Genomic DNA, 24671 nt, shown 5'->3' with positions numbered 1-24671 from the left:
TTACACACACACACACACACACACACACACACACACACACACACACACACACACACAGAGAGAGAGAGAGAGAGAGAGAGAGAGAGAGAGAGAGAGAGAGAGAGAGAAGACACAGCATGTCATGCACAGTGCACCAGAATGGGAATGTCGAGTCAGTAACTGGTAGTGATGTTGCGTCGAGGCAGACACGTGGACCATCACTGGACTGCTGAAGGCTGTCAGTGTTCACCCACTGACAGTCTGTTGGTTCAGTCACTGGACTGGTGGCGTCTTCCTGCTTCATCTTGCTCAGCTCTGCCTGGATTTCACCCAAAAGATTAATGGGGTATTTCCGTAGAGGCCGCACCACTTGCTGGGAGTTTTCTTGGAGCGTGATGTGGAGCTCTCCATCAAAGTTTCCAGTACCTTCAGATCTGGCTGGATACAGCCGCTGTTTCAAGAAGTCTGAGTTAGTGATAGTCAGAAGTCTGTGTTGAGCTAACATGCTGTCTTGACTGTACAGTGAACTGTAATCAGCGGCAGTGTATGCTGCTGGGCAGTCCCAGGATGACAGGTCCCTCTGAATCCTACTGTTTCCTCCGTGTAATGATGATAACATTGTAGCAAGTTTCGTTCATTACACCCAGAGAGAACACTGGTTGGACTTTTTAAACACTTTATTCTATTCAGCTATGGGCTACAGAACAGAGAAGTCTACACACAAAGAGAGTCAAGAGTAAATCGAGGTGCCGTTAGTGGTCGAAGTATACAAGGAGAAAGCCGGCAAAGAGGCAGAGGCAATGCATGGGAAAGGGATGATTGTTTACATTCTTTCATGGAGTGTGCTTGGATTATTTTTAGGGCTGCTGCAAAAGCTGAAATGGCCAAATGCTACAGATAAAAAGATATTACAGGGGCATATGGGCTAGCAGTACGTGAAATTAAACAAGCAAAATGAAGGAAAAAAGAAAAAAGAGTTGGCACTGGGTGGGGTGGGGTTCTCACTGATAATGATAATAACGAATTATTTTTACACACACATAATACGTCCACCTAAATCAGCTTAATGTCAGTTACGGTGAGTACGGAAATCTCAAAAGCAAATTGCCGACGTTTTACACCATTGTGTCGCGAAGGCTCTACACGTTTCCTTTGTGCATTTGCGTGTGGTACATTCTCGCATATCTGATGAGTGTGCACAGGGTATTTCTGGCCCTTTTCATGAAACACTGAGAGGATTTTTTACCCATAAATGCTGCACATTTCTTCTGTCAAAAGTGAGCCGGCTATGGGGTGGTTTTCCTCCAGAAAATTTTCTTCTGATTTCCTGTATGCAGCCAGGAGAGAAGTCGCTGAACTGTCAGCCCATTCTGCTTGGGAATCAGAGCGCTGTTCTCCATTGATGTGTCGTCTGTAGTGTTGATCACTTTGCGTTGTGTCCCTTCCGCCCACGGCTGGAGTGTGGCGTCTGCCAAGATCCCAAAGAGGACACAGCCCGCAAAGTTCATCACGCCCGCCATCAGGTAAACCGTCTGCCACGATCCCAGACTCTGAAACAAGTCGTTGAAACAAAAAAATATAATGTCAACAACGCGTCCAAATTAACATTCGTTTTCACAATTTTTGAAAGGCCAGACTGCCCCTTTTTGAGTGGCAGAATAATAACAAGGATGATTGTGGTCGCTTAAGACAAGGAGGAGGGGGAGGAAGAGGAAGAAGAAGAATTGCACCAGTAATATCAACGGTATGCTAATTCTGCATCCTGAAGTGACTGACTACTGGCTTCTGTTTCTCTGACAGATTCTGTCTGCTTCCCGTCCCGCCCCCTTCATGTCCTCTGTTCTATTATATTGTAGAACTTTTGTCACAACTTATTTCTCTGTGTGAAAATAGGACTGCTCTACCCAGAGAGAGCGCGTTGCTACAGTGAAAGCGGCACCATTGTTTTTATTTTATTTTACTTAATTTTAGGCTGCCTGTAAATATATTTGTTTTCCTGTCAAAGTTGTTATATTCCACTGAATTTTGTCAGGGCCAATCCTTTTATTTTGGGTTCTTTTGCACGCTCTGAGTGCATGCTGCACACAGGATCTGGCTGTTTGGTCTCACCCAAATGACTAACGTCCAGACCACCACTCAAGGTCTGTTGGAGGAGGAAATACCGGCGAGTGTGTGAATCGAGCCAATGCGCTCAGATTCTCTGGCTTCCTAAGTGGACGTATTACTACTAAGCCAACGCAACATTGTATCACCACTGTAGCAAGTCTAGGTCATTCGGGAACACTCAGATTCGAAGAACTGTATGGTCGCTTTTCCCCGAACAAGTGAAGACTCCAAAACAGAACATCCTACCTGGTACTTTCCGGCAGTCATGGAGATGAACGTTGATGACAACGTCGCCACTGCGTCGGACACCAGCGTCACGATTCCGAAGATCAGTCCCGTAAACTGGGGCGACATGTCGGATATCAGAGGACTGGAACCTGAGCAGCGAAGAGAGATGATTGTGTAAGATGTTTTTATTATGTAGAATAACTTTCAAACCTTGCTACTTTTTAGCCATCGTTGCAGTTATTACGCGTCACTCGTCAACGTCATCACTGATTTTCGTCTTAATAAGATGACGAACTCTTACTGTGACAAAACATTGACAGGGTGGATGGCTTTGGAGCGGGGTTTGGGGGGAGGAGTGGAGCTATAGTTTTCATAAAGAAAGTCTAATGTTTGCGTCATAAGGACGGCTCCCATTATTTGCTGCTCTGTTTGCCGTGTTGTTGACCATCATTCTCTCTCTCTCTCTCTCTCAACGACCGTCGGACGTGTCCACAACACTCGTGTTCATATCTGTGATTTCTTCACGACTTATTCGTTGTACATAAAAAAACAAACAAACAAACAAAACACACACACACACACACACACACAAACAGGATCGTTCCTTGGTTGTGTTGTGTGTGTCGTGTTTTGGTTCTTTCTTTTGGTAGCTTAAAGTGCGGTGCTTCAGTTGCCATTTCCTTTATCATTCTTATTGATTTAGTTATTCATTTTACTAATCCTGACAATTATCATCTCTAAATGCGATACAGCGTCATTTGATGTGCTGTGTGAAAGTTGCTGCCAACGCTAACAGCACACAGTACACAAAGATTTAAAAAAAAACAAAAAAACCACTGAAAAACAACAACAAAAAACCCAAACAAACAAACAAACAAAAACCCCATACCCGAAACACTGTTTTAAAGACAGTTCGCCTTCCCTTCCAGTGTGTTATTTAAGTACACTGCAGTTCTCATTGTACCACTGTTTGTTGTTTTGGTGTGTTCTTTTCTTATCATAACTGATCTTCGGCTTCCGCTGACAACAATGTCAGACTCAATGGAAACACCACGCGTTTTGACCAAGCCATTGTGACGAAGACAGCTCGCTTAAATGTCTACCATTTATATAATAAAATACCTGATATATGTTTACTTTTGAATGGACCCCCTAACCTCCACGTGTTCGGACTGAGCGAAACGCGTCTTGACTCCCGAATGACAAATGAAATGCTGTCGAACCTCAGCCACGACATAATTCGTCGGGATGCAGTTAACCACGGTGATACTGTACTTGCAGTCTGTATACACAATAGTTTATCCCAATTTGTGAAAAGAAGAACCGATCTAGAGACCACTATGATTGAGTGCATCTGGATTGAAATAAAATATCCTGTCACCCCCCATTCTTCTTGGATATATGTACAGAAACCCTGCATCGACATACACCTGGCTTGATGACTGTGTACACATGATGGATCAAGTTAACGCTTGTAACCGCAATACCTTGTTGCTTGATGACTTAAAGTATGACATATTAAAGCCCCAATCATCCTGACAATCAACCATTACTGGGTTACAACAACTGGTAAATAATCCAACCAGAGTTACTTCCACTTCCTCTACCCTGTTGGATCACATATACACCAATAATGAACCTTTGATATCCAATGTAAATGTTTTAGACAAGAGTATCAGTGACCATTCTGTTATTGTCTGCACCTGGCTATATAAACCCCATAAACTACATTGCAAAGGCCATACAACTATGTACTACAGGTCTTTCAAGAACTTTGATAAAAATGCTTTTTTCCATGATCTTAGCTCAGCACCTTTTGATAATGTCTCAGATCTCTCTGACCCCACCGAAGCTCTGGATACCTTTTATGATATATTTATTTCTGTGATAGACAAACACGCGCCTTTTCGAATGAAAAGGGTTGAATCTCTCAATCTTCCTGGCTGGCTCACACCGGAAATATCAAAAGCAATGAAGGAACGCGATCACCTTCTATGTGAAACTAAACAACTAGAGAAAGAAAATGTAGAACATCTTCCAGAGTCTGTTAAAAAAACAACAACCAAAAACAACGTGAGAAGGAAAAAAAGAAAGCAGACTATAAAAAACGAAGAAACAAAGTAAAAGATCTCATTCGTGCTTCCAAACAAGCATACTTCAACAAAATTTTAAATACTAATAAAGTTACTTCCTCATTATGGTAAGCAATTAATGAAATTCTAAGCAATTAATGAAATTCTTACAAGTCTCGTGTTAAATCTCCAAAACACTACACCTGGTCGCCTGATACATTCAATACTCATTTCTTAAATATGGCGGAGTCAACAAAATCTAACCAAACACTATCCGCGGAAAAGTATAATCGAAACCACTTGAAAGACACGTTCACAAACATCTTATGCAATATCTTGAAAAGCACAAACTCTTCCACCCTATGTAGTCGGGCTTCCGACATCGCCTTTCGTGTCAAACAGCATTAGTGCGTTTGTGTGATTCATGGTTGTCTGGCATCAACAATAGTGAAATCGTAGGTGCTGTTTTTCTTGACCTACAAAAAGCTTTTGATCTTGTTGATGACAAAATATTACTTTAAAAATTGTCATTGTATCTCAGACCCCACCACACTGTCCTTTTTCGAATCATTCCTTACAGACAGAACACAACATGTGTTTACCAGTGGTAACGCTTCTTCCACTGAAGCAATTCAAAGTGGAGTTCCTCAGGGATCCGTTCTTGGACCACTTCTATTCTGCATATTTATAGTGACCTTCCTTTGGCTATATCAGACCCAAGAGTCTCGTGTGATCTTTTTGCAAATGACACTTCCCTTCATTGCAATGCTGTCAGCGTTGTTTCAGTTCAATATTCTTTTCAGACGGGCATAAATGATGTTTCTAAACGGTGCAAGTCCACCTCTATGGCGCTTCCCCCCCACCAAAAAAAACAACAACAAAACAACAACAACAACAAACAAACAAAAAAACCCCAACAACAACAACAAGAAAACAAAACAAAAACAAACAAAAACAAAGAGTATGATTCTCGCACCAAGACAAAAGCATAAAAAAAAATCCACTTGTCCTCACTTTGAATGTCGATGACAACTCCATAGAACAAGTCTACGAGCACCGTGTTTTGGGAGTCATGATAGATGATGAACCGAAATGGCAATCACACATCAACTCTGTCTGGAAAAGGTTGGTACGTAATCTTTTGTTTTTATTTTTATTTTTATTTTTTATACTTAATCAGCTCAAGCCTTACACAGACAGTGATGCTCGCAAAATGTTCTTCCACGCTCACTGTCTTTCTCACATTAATTACGCTTCTGTAGTATGGAGCTGTGCTGCAAATGTTCATCTTAAGAAGCTAAATTTCCTTCACAACAGAACAGCCAAAATAATTTTACCGGATCCTTCATTGCCAACTTTTGAAAAACAAGCCAGATTAAACATCCTTCAGTTGCAAAAACAGTATTCAACAAAGCGTGACTTTTGTACAAAGTGCACAATAACCTGGCACCACAATATCTACATTTGCTTACCCGAACCTCATACCGATACGGCTCGAACAAGTACATTTTACCACGCACCTGCATTGATATGCTCAAAACAAGTTTTGCATTTTCAGGTGCATCCCCATGGAACTCACTCCCTGTACACATACAAACGAGCAGTTCTCTACCTACTTCCAAGTCAGATCTCCATAAATATCTTCTACCCTTCCAACCATAAATGACTCGGATATAGAAGCGACCGTTGGCAGTAACAATGAGGGCATTTATACTTATTGGATCCGTTGTTATTGTTTCTCCTTGTTCTTGTTTTGCTCTTATTCTTATTCTGTCCCATTTTCTTTCTATTTACTTTGTTTTGTTTGCTTGTTTGCATTTCTTTCATTTTCTTCTAATTTGTGTGCATGCATGAACATATTCATTTCATTCCATCAAGTGTGGTGACAACAGCTGTAGTATAAGTGATACTGGTGATGGTAGTAGTAATTTTAGTATCAATTATAACTGTCTACGTGGATTTGATGATTACAACAATGTAGCTTTAGTAATCCCGTTGTCGACACTGATGACATATTTCTCCCCCCCCCCCCATGTGTGTGTGTGTGTGTGTGTGTGTGTGTGTGTGTGTGTGTGTGTGTGTTCTTTATCATACTCCTTCTGCAGGACCTCTTTCTGTTTTGTTTCTTATTCTCTCTTTCTTCCCTTTCTATTGAATATATATGTTATTGTGACTGATGTAGATTAGCAAGGACAGATTGGAAGAATGGGCCATGCCTAATATCTTAATCCTTGAGTTCTGAGTTCTGAGTTCTGAGTTCTCTCTCTCTGTGAAGGGAGTGGGGTCGGGGTGGGGTGGGGTCGTATCACGGTGTGACTGCTTCAGTGTCAGAGAAGGCCTACAACAGCTACGAAGACGATCTTACCCACGGAACCGAATCCTTGCATGGCAGAGCCAGCCGAGAGGAGACCGAAGGCCGTCCTCCAGTCCTGCACGAAACTTAGCGTCACACAGCACGCCCCCACCGTCGCCATGCCTGGGAAGAGAAGGGATGGCTTCCGTTCTCATCATGAAACAACTTCAGCTGCCTCCTTCCCTTCTTTCCCACCTTTGTTTCTTACTGTAATGGGGGTTGTTTCTGAATGGTGGTTCAAAGAGAAGGTGAAACGTTATCCAACAGATAAGTTTTTGCAAGATTGGTATAAACATGTCGATAATGATACTATGTTTATCAATTACAGGATGTTTAAACCAAACTTTGGCCAAGATGCTTATTTTACAGTGTTACCAAATAATTGTGTAATTGAGTTAGTTAAATTTAGAACAACTAATAATCATTTACCTGTTAATAGACTGCGTTTTGACAATTTACCCAGAAATGAAAGAATCTGTGATAAATGTTCCACAAATGACATTGCTGATGAGTTTCACTATTTGTTTGTGTGTCCCCCCCCCCCCGCCCCCCCCAACCCCCCCTTTTTTTTTTTTTTTTTTGTTTTTGTTTTTGAAAGCATCAGACGAAAATGTTTATCTTGGTATTAAAGATTTCGCCCGAACTCCATTAAATTCTACCTATTGTTTTCTGAAACAAACAGCAACAAAAGATTACTGTTAAAACTTAAATCCTTGGTTTCTGCTATACGTAGCTCTTTTCATTAATGTTTTGTCTATTGGTTTGATTTTGTTGTTGTTTTTGTTTGTTTGTATTGTGAGTGAAATAGTACTGTACTGTAAGGGACTGAACGAATGAGCCTACTTCTTGTTTTTGACCTCACTCTTTTTATATTTATAGGATATGTGTAAAAGATGAACGTATGTAGTGTTTCAATGCTCCCAGGGGGTACACGAAATAAACTCTTTGCCTTCCTTTGCCTTGCCTTGCCTTGCCCAGCCTTGCTTTGCCTTGCCTTGCCTTGGTGACGGATGTATGTTCAATGCACGGTTGAGTATATTTATACTGTTAAGTTGCAGATGGAGAGGAGAGACGTGATCAAATTTACATGATGATGATGATCATCATCAGTCTTCATCATCATCACAGCGATGATATTAATTTTTAAAAATATATTCCCATCTTTATTGTTCGGAAAATAACACACATATATACATGTGTGTGTGTGTGTGTGTGTGTGTGTGTGTGTGTGTGTGTGTGTGTGTGTGTGTGTGTGGAGAGAGAGAGATAGAGAGAGAGGGAGAGAGAGATTGAAACGGTGCTGACTGACTTGTGATGCAGACAGTCTTCCTGGTGGCCGTGATGGACAGACCCAGGGAGTGGAGTCTTGTGGACACCAGGCCCCCCACCATGGTGGTCACTCCCAGCAGGACATAGGGCACACCCAGAAGTACTCCTACCTGCATATATATATATATATATATATATATATATATATATATGTGTGTGTGTGTGTGTGTGTGTGTGTGTGGGTGTGTGTGTATAAAAGTGCCCTTGCCTGAGGATGCTGTTGTACAGCGCACATGTGTTTTAAACACATGCCAAGACTACTGTTGTTCTCATATATATATACATGATTATAATTTATGACTTCATAAGTAAATAAACATAATTATCTGTGTGTGTGTGTGTGTGTGTGTTTGTAGTGTGTGTGTGTGTGTGTGTGTGTGTGTGTGTGTGTGCACTTTTTTTTCGGGGGGGCGGGGGGGGGGGGGTATAAACAATAAAGGAACAGATACATGTATGCATGACTGAAATAATTATTGTGGATAAAAAAAACGACATAAATTCAGAAAGACCAACGTACGGATAAGGATGTATGTATTCTTGACGTATGATGTATCGATTTGGCGAGGAAGACTGACAGATGAAGAACGCAAGAATTTTATTGTATTGGCCATATGACCAGTTACAACAGATCGTGCGGACAATGAGAGCTGTGTCATACGTACAAAAACACAAGCAAATACACATGCATACGCACACACACATACACATAATAATCTCTCTCTCTCTCTCTCTCTCCGTTCCTTTCCTCGATTCCTTTCTTCAAATATCACGTTTGGATGTAAAATAGTTTAACTAAACAGCGAACACACACACACACACACACACACACACACACACACACACACACACACACACACACACACACACAGACTTTCTCACGTCTTCGGAGTTGATATTGAAGGAGTCTTGGAAATACTGGAATTCCTCCATGACGAGAAGGGCTAGCATGAGGGACTTCACGGTGTTGGCAATAATGGCCGCCCACACCCCGCCTGACGTCACAATGCTTCGCCAGGGGGCCTGTCTGAACTGTCCCACCAACACTTCAGTTCATCACTGCTTTGTCAAATGATCATCACTGTACTGTCCCACCAACACTTCAGTTCATCACTGCTTTGTCAAATGATCATCACTGTCTGAACTGTCCCACCAACACTTCAGTTCATCACTGCTTTGTAAAATGGTAATCACTGAACTGTCCCACCAACACTTCAGTTCATCACTGCGCTGTCAAATGATCATCACTGTATTGTCCCACCAACACTTCAGTTCATCACTGCTTTGTCAAATGATCATCACTGTACTGTCCCACCAACACTTGAGTTCATCACTGCTTTGTCAAATGATCATCACTGTCTGAACTGTCCCACCAACACTTCAGTTCATCACTGCTTTGTCAAATGATCATCACTGTCTGAACTGTCCCACCAACCCTTCAGTTCATCACTGCTTTGTCAAATGATCATCACTGTACTGTCCCACCAACACTTCAGTTCATCACTGCTTTGTCAAATGATCATCACTGTACTGTCCCACCAACCCTTCAGTTCATCACTGCTTTGTCAAATGATCATCACTGTACTGTCCCACCAACACTTCAGTTCATCACTGCTTTGTCAAATGATCATCAGTCTATATTGTCCCACCAACACTTTAGTTCATCAGTACTTTGTCAAATGATCATCACTGTCTGTACCGCCCGACCAACCCTTTAGTTCATCACTGCTTTGTCAAATGATCATCACTGTACTGTCCCACCAACACTTTAGTTCATCACTGCTTATCACATGATCAACAAAAATTCAATCAGTTCATTGATCGAGCAAACAAAATGTCATGGTGTCAATGAAAAAAATAGTTTATCTATGGTTTTGCAAAAGCTTGCATTGGGACACATTGGCCTACGCTGCGCGCACACACACACACACACACACACACACACACACACACACACACACACACACATATTCAGTGTGCGTGCACGCGTGCGTGAGTATGTATGATATCCAGTACATCATATCTAAACGCTTTTGAAAATCTGTAGACTACGGGTCGCGGAATTGCTTCTGTTATTATTAAAATATTGTATCTTGTGTATTATTGTGTTTCCATTCTAGCCAGCCTATTGCTGTAAGTGTCGAATGTGATATTAAATCAAATTCAATAATCCCATTAAAAAAACGACAACTTAACAATACATAATTTACCAGCTCTACGGAGTTTTTCTGAACGTTGCTGCCGTGTTTTCTGAAATACTCTCGCTGTTCTGAGGTGAGCTCTGGATGAAGATCTGGCCTGTCGTACATGTACCGAAACCAGACAATGGTCCACAATAAACCGGCACCACCTGCAAACGAACCCATGTCTTGCATGAACAGCCTGGACTTTGTGGAATGAATGAATGATCCAAAAACAGAAATCGACTGCAGCAGTTTATGCAAAAGAAGATCCATAGTTTACAACGCTTAATACACAGCAATGGTCACAGTTTTGTACAACATGATGGTTGGTAAATGGAACATTAATGTGCAACAGATAGCCTGCTTGTGGACATCTGGTAACTTACGTTCAGTCAAAAGGTTGCAGTTTAGTTTGGAATTCAGTTTCCGGCGCTTTAAACTGGTAAATCTTTCACTTTTATAGGGATGATTTGTTAGCCCACATTTGACTTGTAAACATCTTTATTTACTTTAAAAAATAGAAGTCTATTTCGTTTTTACAAGTTTGTCAGCGACTTTGATATATGTAAGCTTTGATTTCCAAGTCTCTGACGTAAATCTTCGATTTGTAAGTCCTTCATTTCTATGTCTCCCCACCACCACCACCCTCTCTCTGTCTCTGCCTCACGTTCTTAGTATTTCACCTGCATGTCACGAGTGATTTCACAGCCACATGCTTCTCGCTGTCAGACGGATTATTAGAACAATGAACGGTTGGATGGTAGGACAGATGGATGAAGAAGAAGGAAACCAGGGGTGATATATTTTACCAATTATGTAGAAGGAAGCGTCCCACTTGATGAAACACACAGTCACAGCTGTCAGGACAGACGATGCCGCTGGTGCAAGAAAAAAACCTGTCACACGCACACACACACACACACACACACACACACACACACACACACACACAAGCAAAAGCAAGGACATCTCAAACTTTCTGTCTACGCAAATGAAAAAAAAGGGGGAAAAAAGGTTAACATAAATATAACTGAAAAGTGTGTGGAAGTTTTTTTTTTCCTGAGTCACAGAAGAAGCTGAGTGTTCAACTTCTTTTTTTTTTTTTTTTTTTTTACGGATGAAACAAAATTTGAGAGATTTGATGGAGTAAATATGTTTCATAAGAAAACAAGCAAAAAACCCAACAGACAATAAGAATGTGACCTTTTAGCAAGAAGGGAAAAAGCAACAACCTAATAATAGATTTATACAAGAATACGTAAAACATTGAAAGTAATGTAAACACATATTCGGTTTCAATCTAACATACTTACCAGCTCCCAAAAGTGCATAGGGCATCGTTCTGTCTGTCTTGGTTGTCCAGGCGGAAAGTAAGGCAAATGCTGCACTTTGGGTAAACGACTGGGAAAAAAAAAAAAAAAAAAAAAAAAAAAAAAAAGAAAGCCATCAGTTTCCAGTCTGCCGACAGTACGTTCGCACTCACACACATAGCATGTTGAGACAGTCCATGCTGGTTTACAGTTTTCTGTGATTCAAATGGAAAAAATGAAATGCAATAGTATATCCATGAATATAATTATCATAAATGGTGTAAATAACAGACGATAATATTTTTTTTAACTGATACGTCTGTGTACTGAACTGAAGATTATTTGAACATGAAAAAAAGAAAAAGAAAACAAACAAACAAAAACAAAAAACCCTAGGCCTCACATACAAGTGACAGCTGGCTCTCCTATGCTTTGTAGCAGACTGTAATTATAAAACACGTTGAAAACTGCAGGTGATCGGATCCAGTAAATGTTAAAATAAATGTCATTGTATTGTACCGCACAATAGAATACTGTACAATATAGTACTGTACTGTACTGTGCTGTACTGCACTGTCTTGTCTTGTCTTGTATCGTTTTCTTATCACAACAGATTTTTCGGTATGATATCCAGGATGCTCTACCAAAGGATAATGCATGCGTCCGCACAGTACAGCATTTTCTCCCTCTCCCCCCACCCCCCATGTGTGTGTGTGTGTGTGTGTGTGTGTGTGTGTGTGTGTGTGTTTGTGTGTGTGTGTGTGCGCGCGCGCTATGTAGTGCGCTGATTTCACGCTACACACAGGATTCCAGTTTGTTGTCTCATTTGAAAGACTAGCATACAGACAACCACTCCAGTTTTAACGTAAAGTCATGAGGAAGACTGGGAGATTTTGAAACTTTGACAGATATAATCATATCATAATGGTGAAACAATGGAAGAGTGCACCCCAGACCACAACACAATCTTGAGTGTGGGAATCACACAGTGTGACACGTCATGTCTGACGTCCAAGTGTGACGTCACACGGTGTGACGCATCATTTCACTGACGTCACAGTGTTACGTCAACGGTGCGACGCGTCATGTCTGTCGTCAAAGTGTGACGTCACACGGTGTGACGCATCATATTTACTGACGTCACAGTGTCTGAAGTCACAGTGTGGCGTCATGTCTCACGTCAGTGACTCCCTCCAGGCCACGGAGCAGGAAGATGAGAGGGCCGCAGTGGAGGATGGTGACGGGGAAGAGGAGAGAGATGCCGCTCATCGTCAAGCAGGAGAACCCTGCAATACTACATACACATTACTCGTGCAAGTGTACTGCAGCGTGCAAACACACACACAAACACGCACGCACACACACACACGCACGCACATACAAACACATACACACACACACGCGGACGCGCGCGCACACACACACACAAACACACACGTGCGCACACATGCACGTTCAACTCCCCTGACCCCCCCTCCACATACACACAAAGAGAGCACGCAAACAGTAATGTAGGTTCGACACTTAACCAGCTAACGTTAGGCTACATACCAGAAGCAGGTGAGGGTAATGTGCTCAAAATTATCTTGTTTTGTTCACTCTAATATCCTAAACATTTGAAATATAGAAATCAGTCACGAGAACACTGTGTGTATGTGTGTGTGTGTGTGTGCATGCGTGCGTATGTGTGTATGTGTGTGTGTGTGCGTGGAAACAGAGTAGCCTCGAAATCTCTATGTGTGTGTGTGTGTGTGTGTGTGAGAGAGAGAGAGAGAGAGTCACAAACAGTGACGGAAGAAATACACGTGCACAGTGACAATGAGAGACGTACCGTGCTGGAGACACAATGTTAGTGATGATGCCCACAGGCAGTATTGAGACCCCGAGACCAAGGAAAAGAGCGGTGTGTGACATCAGCATGACGTCAACCTTCATGTCAATCTTGGCGTCGTATGACGTATTGGACACTGGACACTGACAAGGAAGAAACGCACAAGACATTGGTAGAGGTGACGCACGTCACTGCTATTTTCCATTACGTTGTTTTTTCGTGCCAGTTGTCGATCATTTTTGATGCAGTTAAGCTATCATTGAATCATGAGCTGAACCCATTGCTATACAATTCATTCATACAAACCAGACCAGATCCATGTTATTGTTTCGCCATGTTTTCCTTGACGTAGCATAATATGCTGTTCAGTATTCCCGTCTCCCATTGCCACGTAGTAACATCCTTGATTTTCATATGCTTGCCTGCATATCTTGAGGTCGGTAGTCCAATAATAATAATATTGTAATGATAATAATATTTGATTCTTATATAGCATTATGATACAAGCATAAGCAAGCTCTAAGCGCTTTACAATCCAATACCTAAAGTGAAACAAGAAAGCATATAAAAAGTAGTAGAAACATAAACAGAATCATTAATATTATAAAAACACAATGCATAAAACTCACAAATTAACATACTCTCAATACTACAACTATTACACTCCAACACTCACACAATAACACACACACACACACACACATGATTAAACGGCTGAGATAACAGCAATTTTCACGTAAAATACATACATGAATTAGCTCAGTTTTATATTGTACGCATTTTATAAAAAGATTCAATGTGCACATGATACATGCTAGTCAGACGTCGTACTGACGAAAGCAGTGGAACAGCAAATCAATGTGTGCTGTTTTCCGTCCCATCTTCAGTATTACTGATCGCGAAGCCCCGTATTTCGAACGCACAAGTCAAAATAAATTCAACTCCAAAATGTTTATAAACATATGTCACTTTAAACTTTATCCACAACCACCTTTTCATGTGCTCAGTGGAAGAAGAAATATGTGCTTACAATCATTTCATTTTCAGCTGCTGACCATTTATAGCTTAGCGTATTAAACCACCTGTCACCTATCCTTGTAAACAGACGCAGAAATGGACTGCTGAAGACACAAAGACAATTTCATCTCTCTCTCTCTCTCTCTCTCTCTCTCCCCCTCTCTCTCTCTCTCCACAAACTCCCCTCAATCTCTTTCTCTGCCTCTCTCCCTCTCACATCCGCGTTCGTCGATTGGTTGACGACGGTCACGTGGGTCATGACGAGAGCGAAACTGGTGCGTAAGCTTCCCATGAGGAAATGGCCCACAGACAGCATGGCCGCCAGTTGGAACATGGGAGACAATCGGCGGCAGGTTGTCTTCCCCCTGTCATTGTCCGGGATGTCTGCTGAACGGGAACAGACACGTGAGCTCAGACAGCCTGGTGGGTCTGGTTCTGTCATGGTCGCTTTTCTGCCTGTCTTTAACTCAAAGTGATCATCGTATAGGTTACCCCCCTCCCCCGGCCCCCACCCCCAGACCCATCCTCCCTCCCCTCTCTCTCTCTCTCACACACACACACAGACATACCTGAGTTGTACACACGTGCGCTCTCTCTCTCTCTCACACACACACTGCCTAAGATCACTTAATGTGGATAAACATTAAATGAAATTGAACACACACACACACACACACACACACACACACACACACACACACACACAACACACACACACACGCATGCACGCACGCACACATGCACGCGTAAACGTGATAGACAAGAAAAGGTGATACTTTTTTTTTCATTAGACGAGAGTGAGAGAGAGAGAGAGAGAGAGACAGATTGGGCGGGGGGGGGGGGGGGATAGAAAGACAGACAGATAGATATATAGAGTAGGTAGAGACAGACAGACAGACAAATATATATATATAGAGAGAGACAGACATATATATATACAGACAGACAGACAGATACATAGATAGATAGATAGATAGACAGAGAAAGAAAGAAAGAAAGAAAGACAAATAGATATATAGATAGATAGACAGACAGACAGACAAATAGAAAGAGACAGACAGACAGACAGAGAGAAAGGCAGACAAATAGATAGATGGATAGATAGATAGATAGATAGATAGAGAGAGAGAGAGAGAGACATATAGGTAAATAGAGACAGACAGACAGATAGAGAGAGAGAGAGACAGACAAATAGATCGATAGATGGATAGATAGATAGATAGAGAGAGAGAGAGATAAATAGAGACAGACAGATAGATAGATATAGATAGACAGATAGATGGATAGACAGATAGAAGATAGATAGATAGATAGACAAAGACAGAATTGAGCAAGGATACTATTGTTTATTCGTGGATCGTCCTCACGACCACGGGAAGTCCAGCTGCAATATAACAACTATCCTTGTAGTTTGTACACACATGTGTATTACAGCTCATTGTTTTATCAAGTATGTTTGGTATGATCGATCGTTGACTGCACTTTAAAATGCTGTCATTGTATCGTCGTTGTATTTTTTGCGGAATTCAAACGGCACGACTTGGCTCCCCATTTACGTTAGTTGGGATCTAGTTGGCTCCAAACAGAAATTTTGTCCATCTTCCATTTTCACGACTGCTGATGTATTGTATTGTATTGTATTGTATTGTATAACTCTTTTTGTCACAACAGTTTTCTGTGTACGAAAATCGGGCTGCTCTCCCCAGGAGAGTGTGCCGCTTCAATGACAGCGACATCATTTTTTTTTTCTGCCTGCAATTTTATTTGTTTTCCTATTGAAGTGGGTATTTCTACAGAATTTTACCCGGGACAACCCTTTTGTTGCTGTGGGTTCTTTTACGTGCGCTAAATCCTGCAAACGGGACCTCGGTTTATCGTCTCATCCGAATAACAATCGTCCAGACCATCACTCAAGGTTTAGTAGAGGGGGAGAAAATACTGGCGACTGCCGGTGTGATTCGAACCAGTGCGCTAAGATTCTCTTGCTTCCGAGGTGGACGCGTTACCTGTAGACCATCACTCCATTTGTTGCTCTGTGTGTGTGTGAGAGAGAGAGAGAGAGAGAGAGAGAGAGTTACAAACAGTGACGGAAGAAATACACGTGCAGAGTGACAATGAAAGACGTAACGTGCAGGACTGAGACACAATGTTAGTGATGTGTGTGTGTGTGTGTGCTTTCAGCAACAGAAATCGCGAAAACTGTCACCTATTTCCCATGCCGTCTCACCTTCCTTACCTGCTTGCTGTAACGTCTGCATGTCATCATCAGTTGAAGAGGCAGGCATGGCGAGGTCGTCACAGTGTGTAGAGGTGAACATGGGGTGACCCACTTCCAAAGACAGGCAGGTGTTTGGGGAAAACCTGTAAAGTGAGTGTGTCCCAGGGGAGAAGGGACTGCTTGGTTTCTGATCAAAGGGACTGAGTCTGGAAATAAAATAAAGACAGGGTGGTTTTCACTCGCACGCGCGTACACACACACACACACACACACACACAGAGACAGAGAGTCAAGAAATAAAACCACCATGGGTAACAAATAAAATCATGTTAAAATTTTTCGTAGATATTATCTAAAGATCTGGGTGGAACAAAGGAGCAATTTCAGAAACAAAGAAATGATTGAAACGCTATGAAACTTAGATCAATTGTAATTTTTTAAAATGTTGTTTTCATAAAGAAAAATTCTCGTAAAAATGGGAAAGCCATTAAAATAAATGTTAAATAAATTTAAAAAAAACAAAAAAAACACAAAAAACAAACAAACTTGTGTCAAAAAGCCAACAAATTTTCACTGATGCAACAGCATATCGGTTTACCAACCTCTTTGCAAGCATTGCTGATAAAATGATATCCACAGATAGGACAAATGAAAGTGAAAGAATATTCGTATTCCATACAGTCTAAACAATGACGGTCTTGAATGTAAGTAAAAGTCTATCACTTCTTAAAACACTCCGGCACACGTGACGGACGGACGTTAAAACTTTATTCCTCTGTTGTTGTTGTTGTTGTTGTTGTTGTTGTTGTTGTTGTGTGTGTGTGTGTGTGTGTGTGTGTGTGTGTGTGTGTGTGTGTGTGTGCGCGCGCGCGCACACACACACACACACACTCCATCAAACACACACATACCATCAAGAACACAAAAATCCCAGTCTCAGACAAGAGTGCAAGCAGGGAGTTATCTAACAATGAAGCAGCAGCCTGTGTCGTTTCTCTGGCTGGCTGATGGCCTGATGGGAAGTTCACTGCTGTGAAAACAAGAGTCCTGAGCGGGACTCCTGAACTGGGCACCAACCAGGCCTGCCTTTGTAGCTTGGGTGTCCATGAGGGTGGTGATGAGGGAACCCATGCCTGAACATCCTTTGTGTGTACACTCACACGGAAGATCAAATACGCACGTTCAAGATCCTGTAAACCATGTCAGCGTTCGGTGGGTTATGGAAACAAGAACTTAACCAGCATGTAAAACCCAGAAAACGGAGTACGGCCGCTTACATGGCGTGGTAAATAAACAAAGTGGTCATACACGTAAAATGTTACTTGTCTGTATGAATATAATTATGTGTGCGTGACTGAAACCTGACTGAACGACACAGCGCTCAATGGCAGCTGTCAGTCGCTCTACCCAGGTAGGCAGCCTGCTGTGCAAATGACTCCGTGTTTGTAAAGCGCTTAGAGCCTGGTCACCGACCGTGGATAGGCGCAATATATATGTATCCATATCATTTCATTTCATAATGTATGCACCTCGTTCTTGTTAAAGATCCCATTCCGTCTATAGCTGTATGTGGCTAAATTCTGCATAAAGAACACCGTTTTCGTGGGAAAATGACAAAGCACACAAGCAATCATGACAGAATTTAGTTCAGCCCAGCTGCTAAAAGGAGACGTCACTGCGTTCTAATAAATCCATACACGCTACACCACATCTGCAAAGCACTGATGCCTGACCAGCAGCGTTACTCAACGCGCTTAGTCAGGCCTCCGTGATGGAAAATGAACTTGGATAAAGTAAAATAGAATAAAGTGAAATAGAATAGATGAATAGGTTAATGAATAAATAAATGAATGAAAAAAAGTAAATAAATACCTGAAATATAAGTAAAAATATGAATGATAATAATGATAATGTAACAAATAAAACAGTGAATAAACTGTAGCACACTGAAAAAACAAAACCGCACGAGTATAATAGATACCAACGTGGATGCAGCCGAAGGGCCCGAACAGTTCACCACACCAGTGACATCAAGTTTGTATCACCGCATCGTGTCTGTCAAGCGCTTAAAGCGTGGTCTTCGTCCGAGAGGATATGTGCAAAATGAGTATTCATATCATTCATTCATTCATTCAAGTCACGCTCTGCTGTGAACGATGCGGAGTTATCAGCCTGTCTCATCACCATGGAAACAGTGAACAGTGGCGCGTCCTTTCACCACTGACTCAGCGTTGCAGCAGAATCCAGGCAGGGGTCCCCTGGACAGCAGACTGATGAACCAGCACGTCACGCGTGCACGCTGTGTGCTTATTTCCTCCACCTGCCTGTCTCACACACACCTGTTCCCTTTACCTGCCTGCCTCACACACACCTGTTCCCTTTACCTGCCTGCCTCACACGCACCTGTTCCCTTTACCTGCCTGCCTCACACACACCTGACATTCAACCACACATACCCGGGCTGACGTCACGGATCGTGCTGCAGCGAAGCACGGGAGGAGACAGGACAATGTGAACTGTGTTGGAACCATAGACACTAGAATTGAGATAATATTGTCTAAGGTTGGAACCCCACGGTGCCGAGTCGCTCGTGTCAGTCGTTTTCGTTTGATGTGGATACAGTGGGGTGCTGGCCAGGTGGTAACGTGTCAGCCTAGGAAGCGAGAGAATCTGAGCGCACTGGTTCGAATCCCACAGTCGTCAGTATTTTCTCCCCCTTCACTAGATCTTGAGTGGTGGTCTGGACGCTAGTCATCAGTTCAGTTGAGACGACAAACCGAGGTCCCGTGTGCAGCATGCACTTAACGTACGTAGAAGAACCAACAGCAACAAAAGGCTTGTCCCTGGCAAAATTGTATAGACAAACCCACTTCGATAGGGAGGCAAATCAATACTGCAGACATAAAAAAGGGGTGGCGCTCTCAGTGTAGCGACCCGCTCTCCCTGAGGAGAGCAGCCCGAATTTCAAACAGAGAAATCCGTTGTAACAAAAAGAGTAATACAATACAATATAGCGCCTATCCTCGGTCGCAGACCAGGCTCTAAGTGCTTTACAAACACGGAGTCATTTGCACAACAGGTTGCCTACCTGGGTAGAGCCGACTGACAGCTGCCATTGGGCACTCATCATTCGCATCCTATGTCATTCAAACAGGTTTCAGTCACGCACACATATATGTAACATTTTACGTGTGTGACCATTTTGTTTATTCACCCCGCCACGTAGGCAGCCATACTCCGTGTTCGGGGGGAGGGGGGGGGGGCGGGTGGATGCTGGGTATGTTCTTGATTCCATATCCCACCGAACGCTGGCATGGATTGCAGGAATTTGAATGTGCGTATTTGATCTGCGTGCGAATACACACGAAGGAGGTTCGGGCACTTGCAGGTCTGCAGATATGCTGACCTGGAAGATCGGAAAAACCTCCACCCTTTAACCACCAGGCGCCGTTACCATGATTAGAACCCGGGACCCTCAGATTGAAAATCCAACGCTTTGACTCGGATAACTCAGCTATTTCGCCCGTCCATAGACACTAATGGGAATTCTAGTGTCTGTGGCCCGTCGTTTTGATCACCGATGGTCTCTAAGACACGCCCGGGGAAGCGACAAGTCTGGAGTTCAGTTCTTGTTCTGACCAACCTTTCTTCCCCCACCTGCCGAATCGTGTTGCCTCGATGCTAGAACCCGAGTTGAAGCCTCGGGTCCCATGTGTAGCGATGTGCCGCACGAAAAAAGAACCCCCACCAATGCAACACACGGAAATGCGTTACTGTTCCCCATGGCAATAAGTGAAAAAAAAATTTGTGTGGGTGACGAGAGAGAGAGAGAGAGAGAGAGAGAGAGACAGACAGAGGCAGGCAGACATACAGACATACAGACGGACAAACAGACAGAGGCACAGATGACATTCTAGCACACTTTCTTTCTCACGCTCAATTTCCCCCCCACCTCCTCACGCCCCCTCCCCCCTCCTCCCCCCCACACCCCCCCACACACACACACCCCCGGCCCGACACACACAGAGTGAAAGAGAGAGAGACACACACACGCGCGCCGGCGCGCGCGCGCAGACACACACAGAGGAACAAAACAGTATACACATATCTTTTTTTTTCGATGACAAAATTTAAAAAAAGGTATGCGAAATAAAAAGCGACCAATACTCGAAATGAATATAACAATAAAAACAACAACAACAACAACAAAAATCCCACTGTGAAATTACAATTCATTCTGTCCTATTCATTCACGCGGATATTATAGCTTTTTGTGAAGCGATATGGGCTCTAAATTCTGTACAAGAGGATTGCGCTACAGTTTTCAGTTTCAGTTTCAGTTTCAGTAGCTCAAGGAGGCGTCACTGCGTTCGGACAAATCCATATACGCTACACCACATCTGCCAAGCAGATGCCTAACCAGCAGCGTAACCCAACGCGCTTAGTCAGGCCTTGAGAAAAAAAAGGTGAATAAATAATCATAGATAAGCTAACATAAACACAGTAAATAAATAAATAGATAAATAATAAATAATAATTATGATATATAAAAAAGGTAGTAGTAATGATAATAATAAAAAAAAAAGAAAAAAGAAAAAAAAAAGACAACAATGATGATAAATAAGCAAATAAATGTAAAACATGAAGACACACATTCACACATACACCCACACATGCATAACAGATATGCACCAAACATGCAGTTTCACATATATGAAAGCACAGTCAAATACATATAAACGTACATGAGCTCCAACACACACACACCGCGCAACACGCGCTACAGAAATACTTAATTAGATTTGTCATCAATATCATCATTGTTTCGTTGTCATTATATTACCATACATACACAAACCGCTCACAGTAACAAGCCATTCGTGTCTGTTGCCTCGTCAAGCGCCCCCTGTCCTTGTTTACAGGTGGCTGCTCTGCGCATGGGGGGTAATGCATGCTGCTTTGTCAGGCCCCTGTTGTTTGCCATTCGATAACTGTCTTCATGCTTGAGCGCGAACAGGTTATTTCATTATCATCATCGTCATCATTATTGTTGTTGTTGTTATTATCATTGTTATCATTATCACTCTCATTACATTATCGATCCACTAAATTGCATTTTGGGCTGTTTTATTGTACGTCAGCCACTACAGCGGGACATACAGGGACCGTATTCAAGACAAACTTCAGTTTGCCTTCAGGCAAGTTACTTTGGACATGGTGCGGACCAACGAATTCAAGACACACGCAGTGTACTCAGTGGGGCCGTATTCAAGACAAGATTCATTTTGCCTTCAGGCAAGTCACCTTTGAATTAGTTGGGACACGCGAGTACAGTTTATCTTGAAGTTAAGTTTACTGACTTCGTGTTGAAGACACGCGCAATGCACGAAGGCAGCTAATCCATCGTCTATTATATAAAAAAAAAATCTTGGGATTCCCTTCTTCGCATGCTCATCTCACCCTACCACAGTTCAGAGCAGTGTCGAGAGAATAAAACACGTACAAAACGCAAAGCACGCCTGTGTATCCTCAACAAAAACAATCATACAATGCCAGTGTCTCTTCATGTATTGTTTGGCCTCGTACTTGTCAGTGTGATTGTATTTACTTTATTCCTCAACTTGTCCGCGTAAGTTTTGTGCTTACTTGTTTCTTATTGGGTGGGGCTTGAATAAGCCATGCTCAATGCCCTTCCCATGCTTTTTGTGTTTATATGCTTATACTGTGTTGTTTCTTTGAATATAAATTGTTTGATTAAATCAAAAGGCTCCGCCATATTTTCCCTCTGCTTCGTGGGCAGTCACCCTTGTCAGGCAGTAAGGGTTACTACCTTCGGGTTTGTAGACCCACGGGTTGGCTCGTGTTCCTGAATACTGGTTACTATTGCTTACCCTCGGGCAGTTTGTCTTGCCTCAGGCAGATTATCCGCAGGTACGCATTTACCCGCAGGCACAATGGTCTCTTGAATTCTGCAGCTATCCCATCATCTGTAATTGAAAATCCTTCTGTGCATGGTCTTCTCACCCCACTACAGTTGAGAGCATTGTCGAGAGTGTTAGTAAAACACGTGCTATCCACAAAACGCGCTTGTTTTCCCTCAACAAAAACAATGCTACAAAAGGATCTGCCATATCTATGTCTGCTTCGTTGGTTCTCCACCACTGAACAACCTCCCTTATCCACCTTCATTCAGCAAATTTGGAACGTACAGTTGGCACCTAAGCCCCTGTCCTAAAAAAAAAAAAAAAAAAAAAAAAAGTTATAAGAAACTTTTCAACTAAATCAATCTTCAACAAGTTTGGACTGATTCAGGCACACACACACGCGCGCGCACACACGCACGCACGCACGCACACAACTATGACACACACATACATACACACACGCGTGCGCAGACTGATTCTCTCTGATGTAGAAAATCCAGTGTTGCAACCACTCCATAAGAAGAGCGATTTGAATGTACCTGATAATTACCGTGGCATCTCCCTGTTAAACATTTGTAGCAAGCTTTACACTTTTGTGTTGAATAGACGTCTTACTAAATGGATTGAAGAAAATGGGGTTATTGGGGAAGAACAAGCTGGGTTTAGAGAAGGTCATTGCACAACTGATCACAGTTTTACATTGCTTACATTAATACAGAGACAACTACTCAGACATAGAAAATTATATGTTGCATTTATTGATTTTCGAAAAGTTTTCGATACTGTTAGAAGAGATAAGCTCTGGAGAATTCTGAGTGTCAATGGTATCAATGGAAAAAATTTTAAATGCACTGAAAAGTATTTACACAGTTGTTAAGGCGCGTGTTCGCGTCGGAGGTGACCTCACAGACACTTTTCTATGTCCTCGCGGGCTGAAACAAGGCGAAGTATGTTCTCCTGCATTGTTTTTTCATTGTTCATTAATGAGTTAACAAAAGAAATTAATAAGCATGATAGGCACGGCATTCAGCTTTCACCAAAGTTTATCCAAATTTTGATCTTGTTATTCGCCGATGATGTTGCCTTGTTATCTGACAGCATAATTGGTCTTCAAACCCAACTGAATGTTTTGTTCGAAACCGCCAGACGCCTTGATTTAGTTGTAAACCTTGATAAATCAAATATTGCTGTCTTTAGAAATGGAGGTTTTCTTGCACAGAACGAGGCATGGATGTTCGGTGATGCACAACTGAAAACTGTTAGCATGTACAAGTATCTTGGTGTTATCATTACTACGCGACTTTCTTTCCAACCCACTATGCGTGATTTGTCTGAACGTGCGAGAAAGGGATGTGCAGCTATCTTTAACTCTCTCCATACGAACGGCGAAAGAGACGACGTGAACAGCGTTTCACCCCAACTGCCATCATCAAAATATTGCAAGGGGAAGGCTATTATACTGAAGAGGTGAATGTTGACAAAGAATACCACAATTCTTACGACGGAAGCTAAAGGTTGGGTCATTGAGACACCCACTGGACATCCGAGGGGTCTGTGTAGAGGAGAAGAGAGGACTGGCCGTACTGAGTGAGTTAAAATGCTTTGGCCTATTGGTGAACACTCCCCCAGTATTTTTTTCAAACTATTTGACATGCATATCAAACCAATTTTGACATACGGAGCAGAAGTTTGGGGTTTAACTGGAAAAAATAGTGCATTGAAACGGGGTGCACTTGTCTGCAATGAAGCGTCTTTTGGGCGTGAGTCAGAGAGCACCAAGACACTTGATTTACGGTGAACTTGGTCGCTATCCCCTGTATGTGACCACCTACTCCAAGTGTATTAAATTTTGGCTTCGTGTTGTCTTTATGGATAATGACTGTTTCCCTAAGAAAGCTTATAATATGATGTTATCATTGCAAAGTCATAATTATTGTACTTGGGCTTGCTCTGTGAGAAATGTTTTGTATAAATTTGGATTTTGTGTTGTTTGGGAGGCTCAGTCAGTTGGTAATGTCAAAATGTTTATGATTGAATTTAAGCAGCGTCTAGTTGATTGCTTTACTCAAGACTGACATTCAGCTCTCCAGTCTCACGCTTTTTATGATGTGTATTCAGCTTACA

The 24671-nt window shown here is 42.3% G+C and overlaps 1 protein-coding gene across 1 annotated transcript; it reads right to left on the bottom strand.

Annotated features, from left to right (window-relative positions):
• Positions 1 to 140: 140 nt before the first annotated feature.
• On the bottom strand, positions 141 to 18865 carry LOC143285066 (vesicular glutamate transporter 1-like). Its single transcript, XM_076592257.1, has 13 exons — positions 18609 to 18865; positions 16642 to 16829; positions 14623 to 14792; positions 13389 to 13531; positions 12737 to 12851; positions 11561 to 11648; positions 11057 to 11143; positions 10275 to 10414; positions 8947 to 9096; positions 8048 to 8177; positions 6751 to 6861; positions 2332 to 2462; positions 141 to 1529 (listed from the first exon to the last, which is right to left on the bottom strand). The coding sequence occupies exons 2-13, from the start codon at positions 16721 to 16723 to the stop codon at positions 1266 to 1268; spliced, it is 1611 nt and encodes a 536-aa protein (XP_076448372.1). The 5' UTR covers positions 16724 to 16829; positions 18609 to 18865; the 3' UTR covers positions 141 to 1265.
• Positions 18866 to 24671: the final 5806 nt, after the last annotated feature.

This window comes from Babylonia areolata, chromosome 8, assembly GCF_041734735.1.
Source record: "Babylonia areolata isolate BAREFJ2019XMU chromosome 8, ASM4173473v1, whole genome shotgun sequence".
NCBI classification, from domain to species: Eukaryota; Metazoa; Mollusca; class Gastropoda; order Neogastropoda; family Buccinidae; genus Babylonia; species Babylonia areolata.
This window is presented reverse-complemented; position numbering and strand designations above follow the sequence as displayed.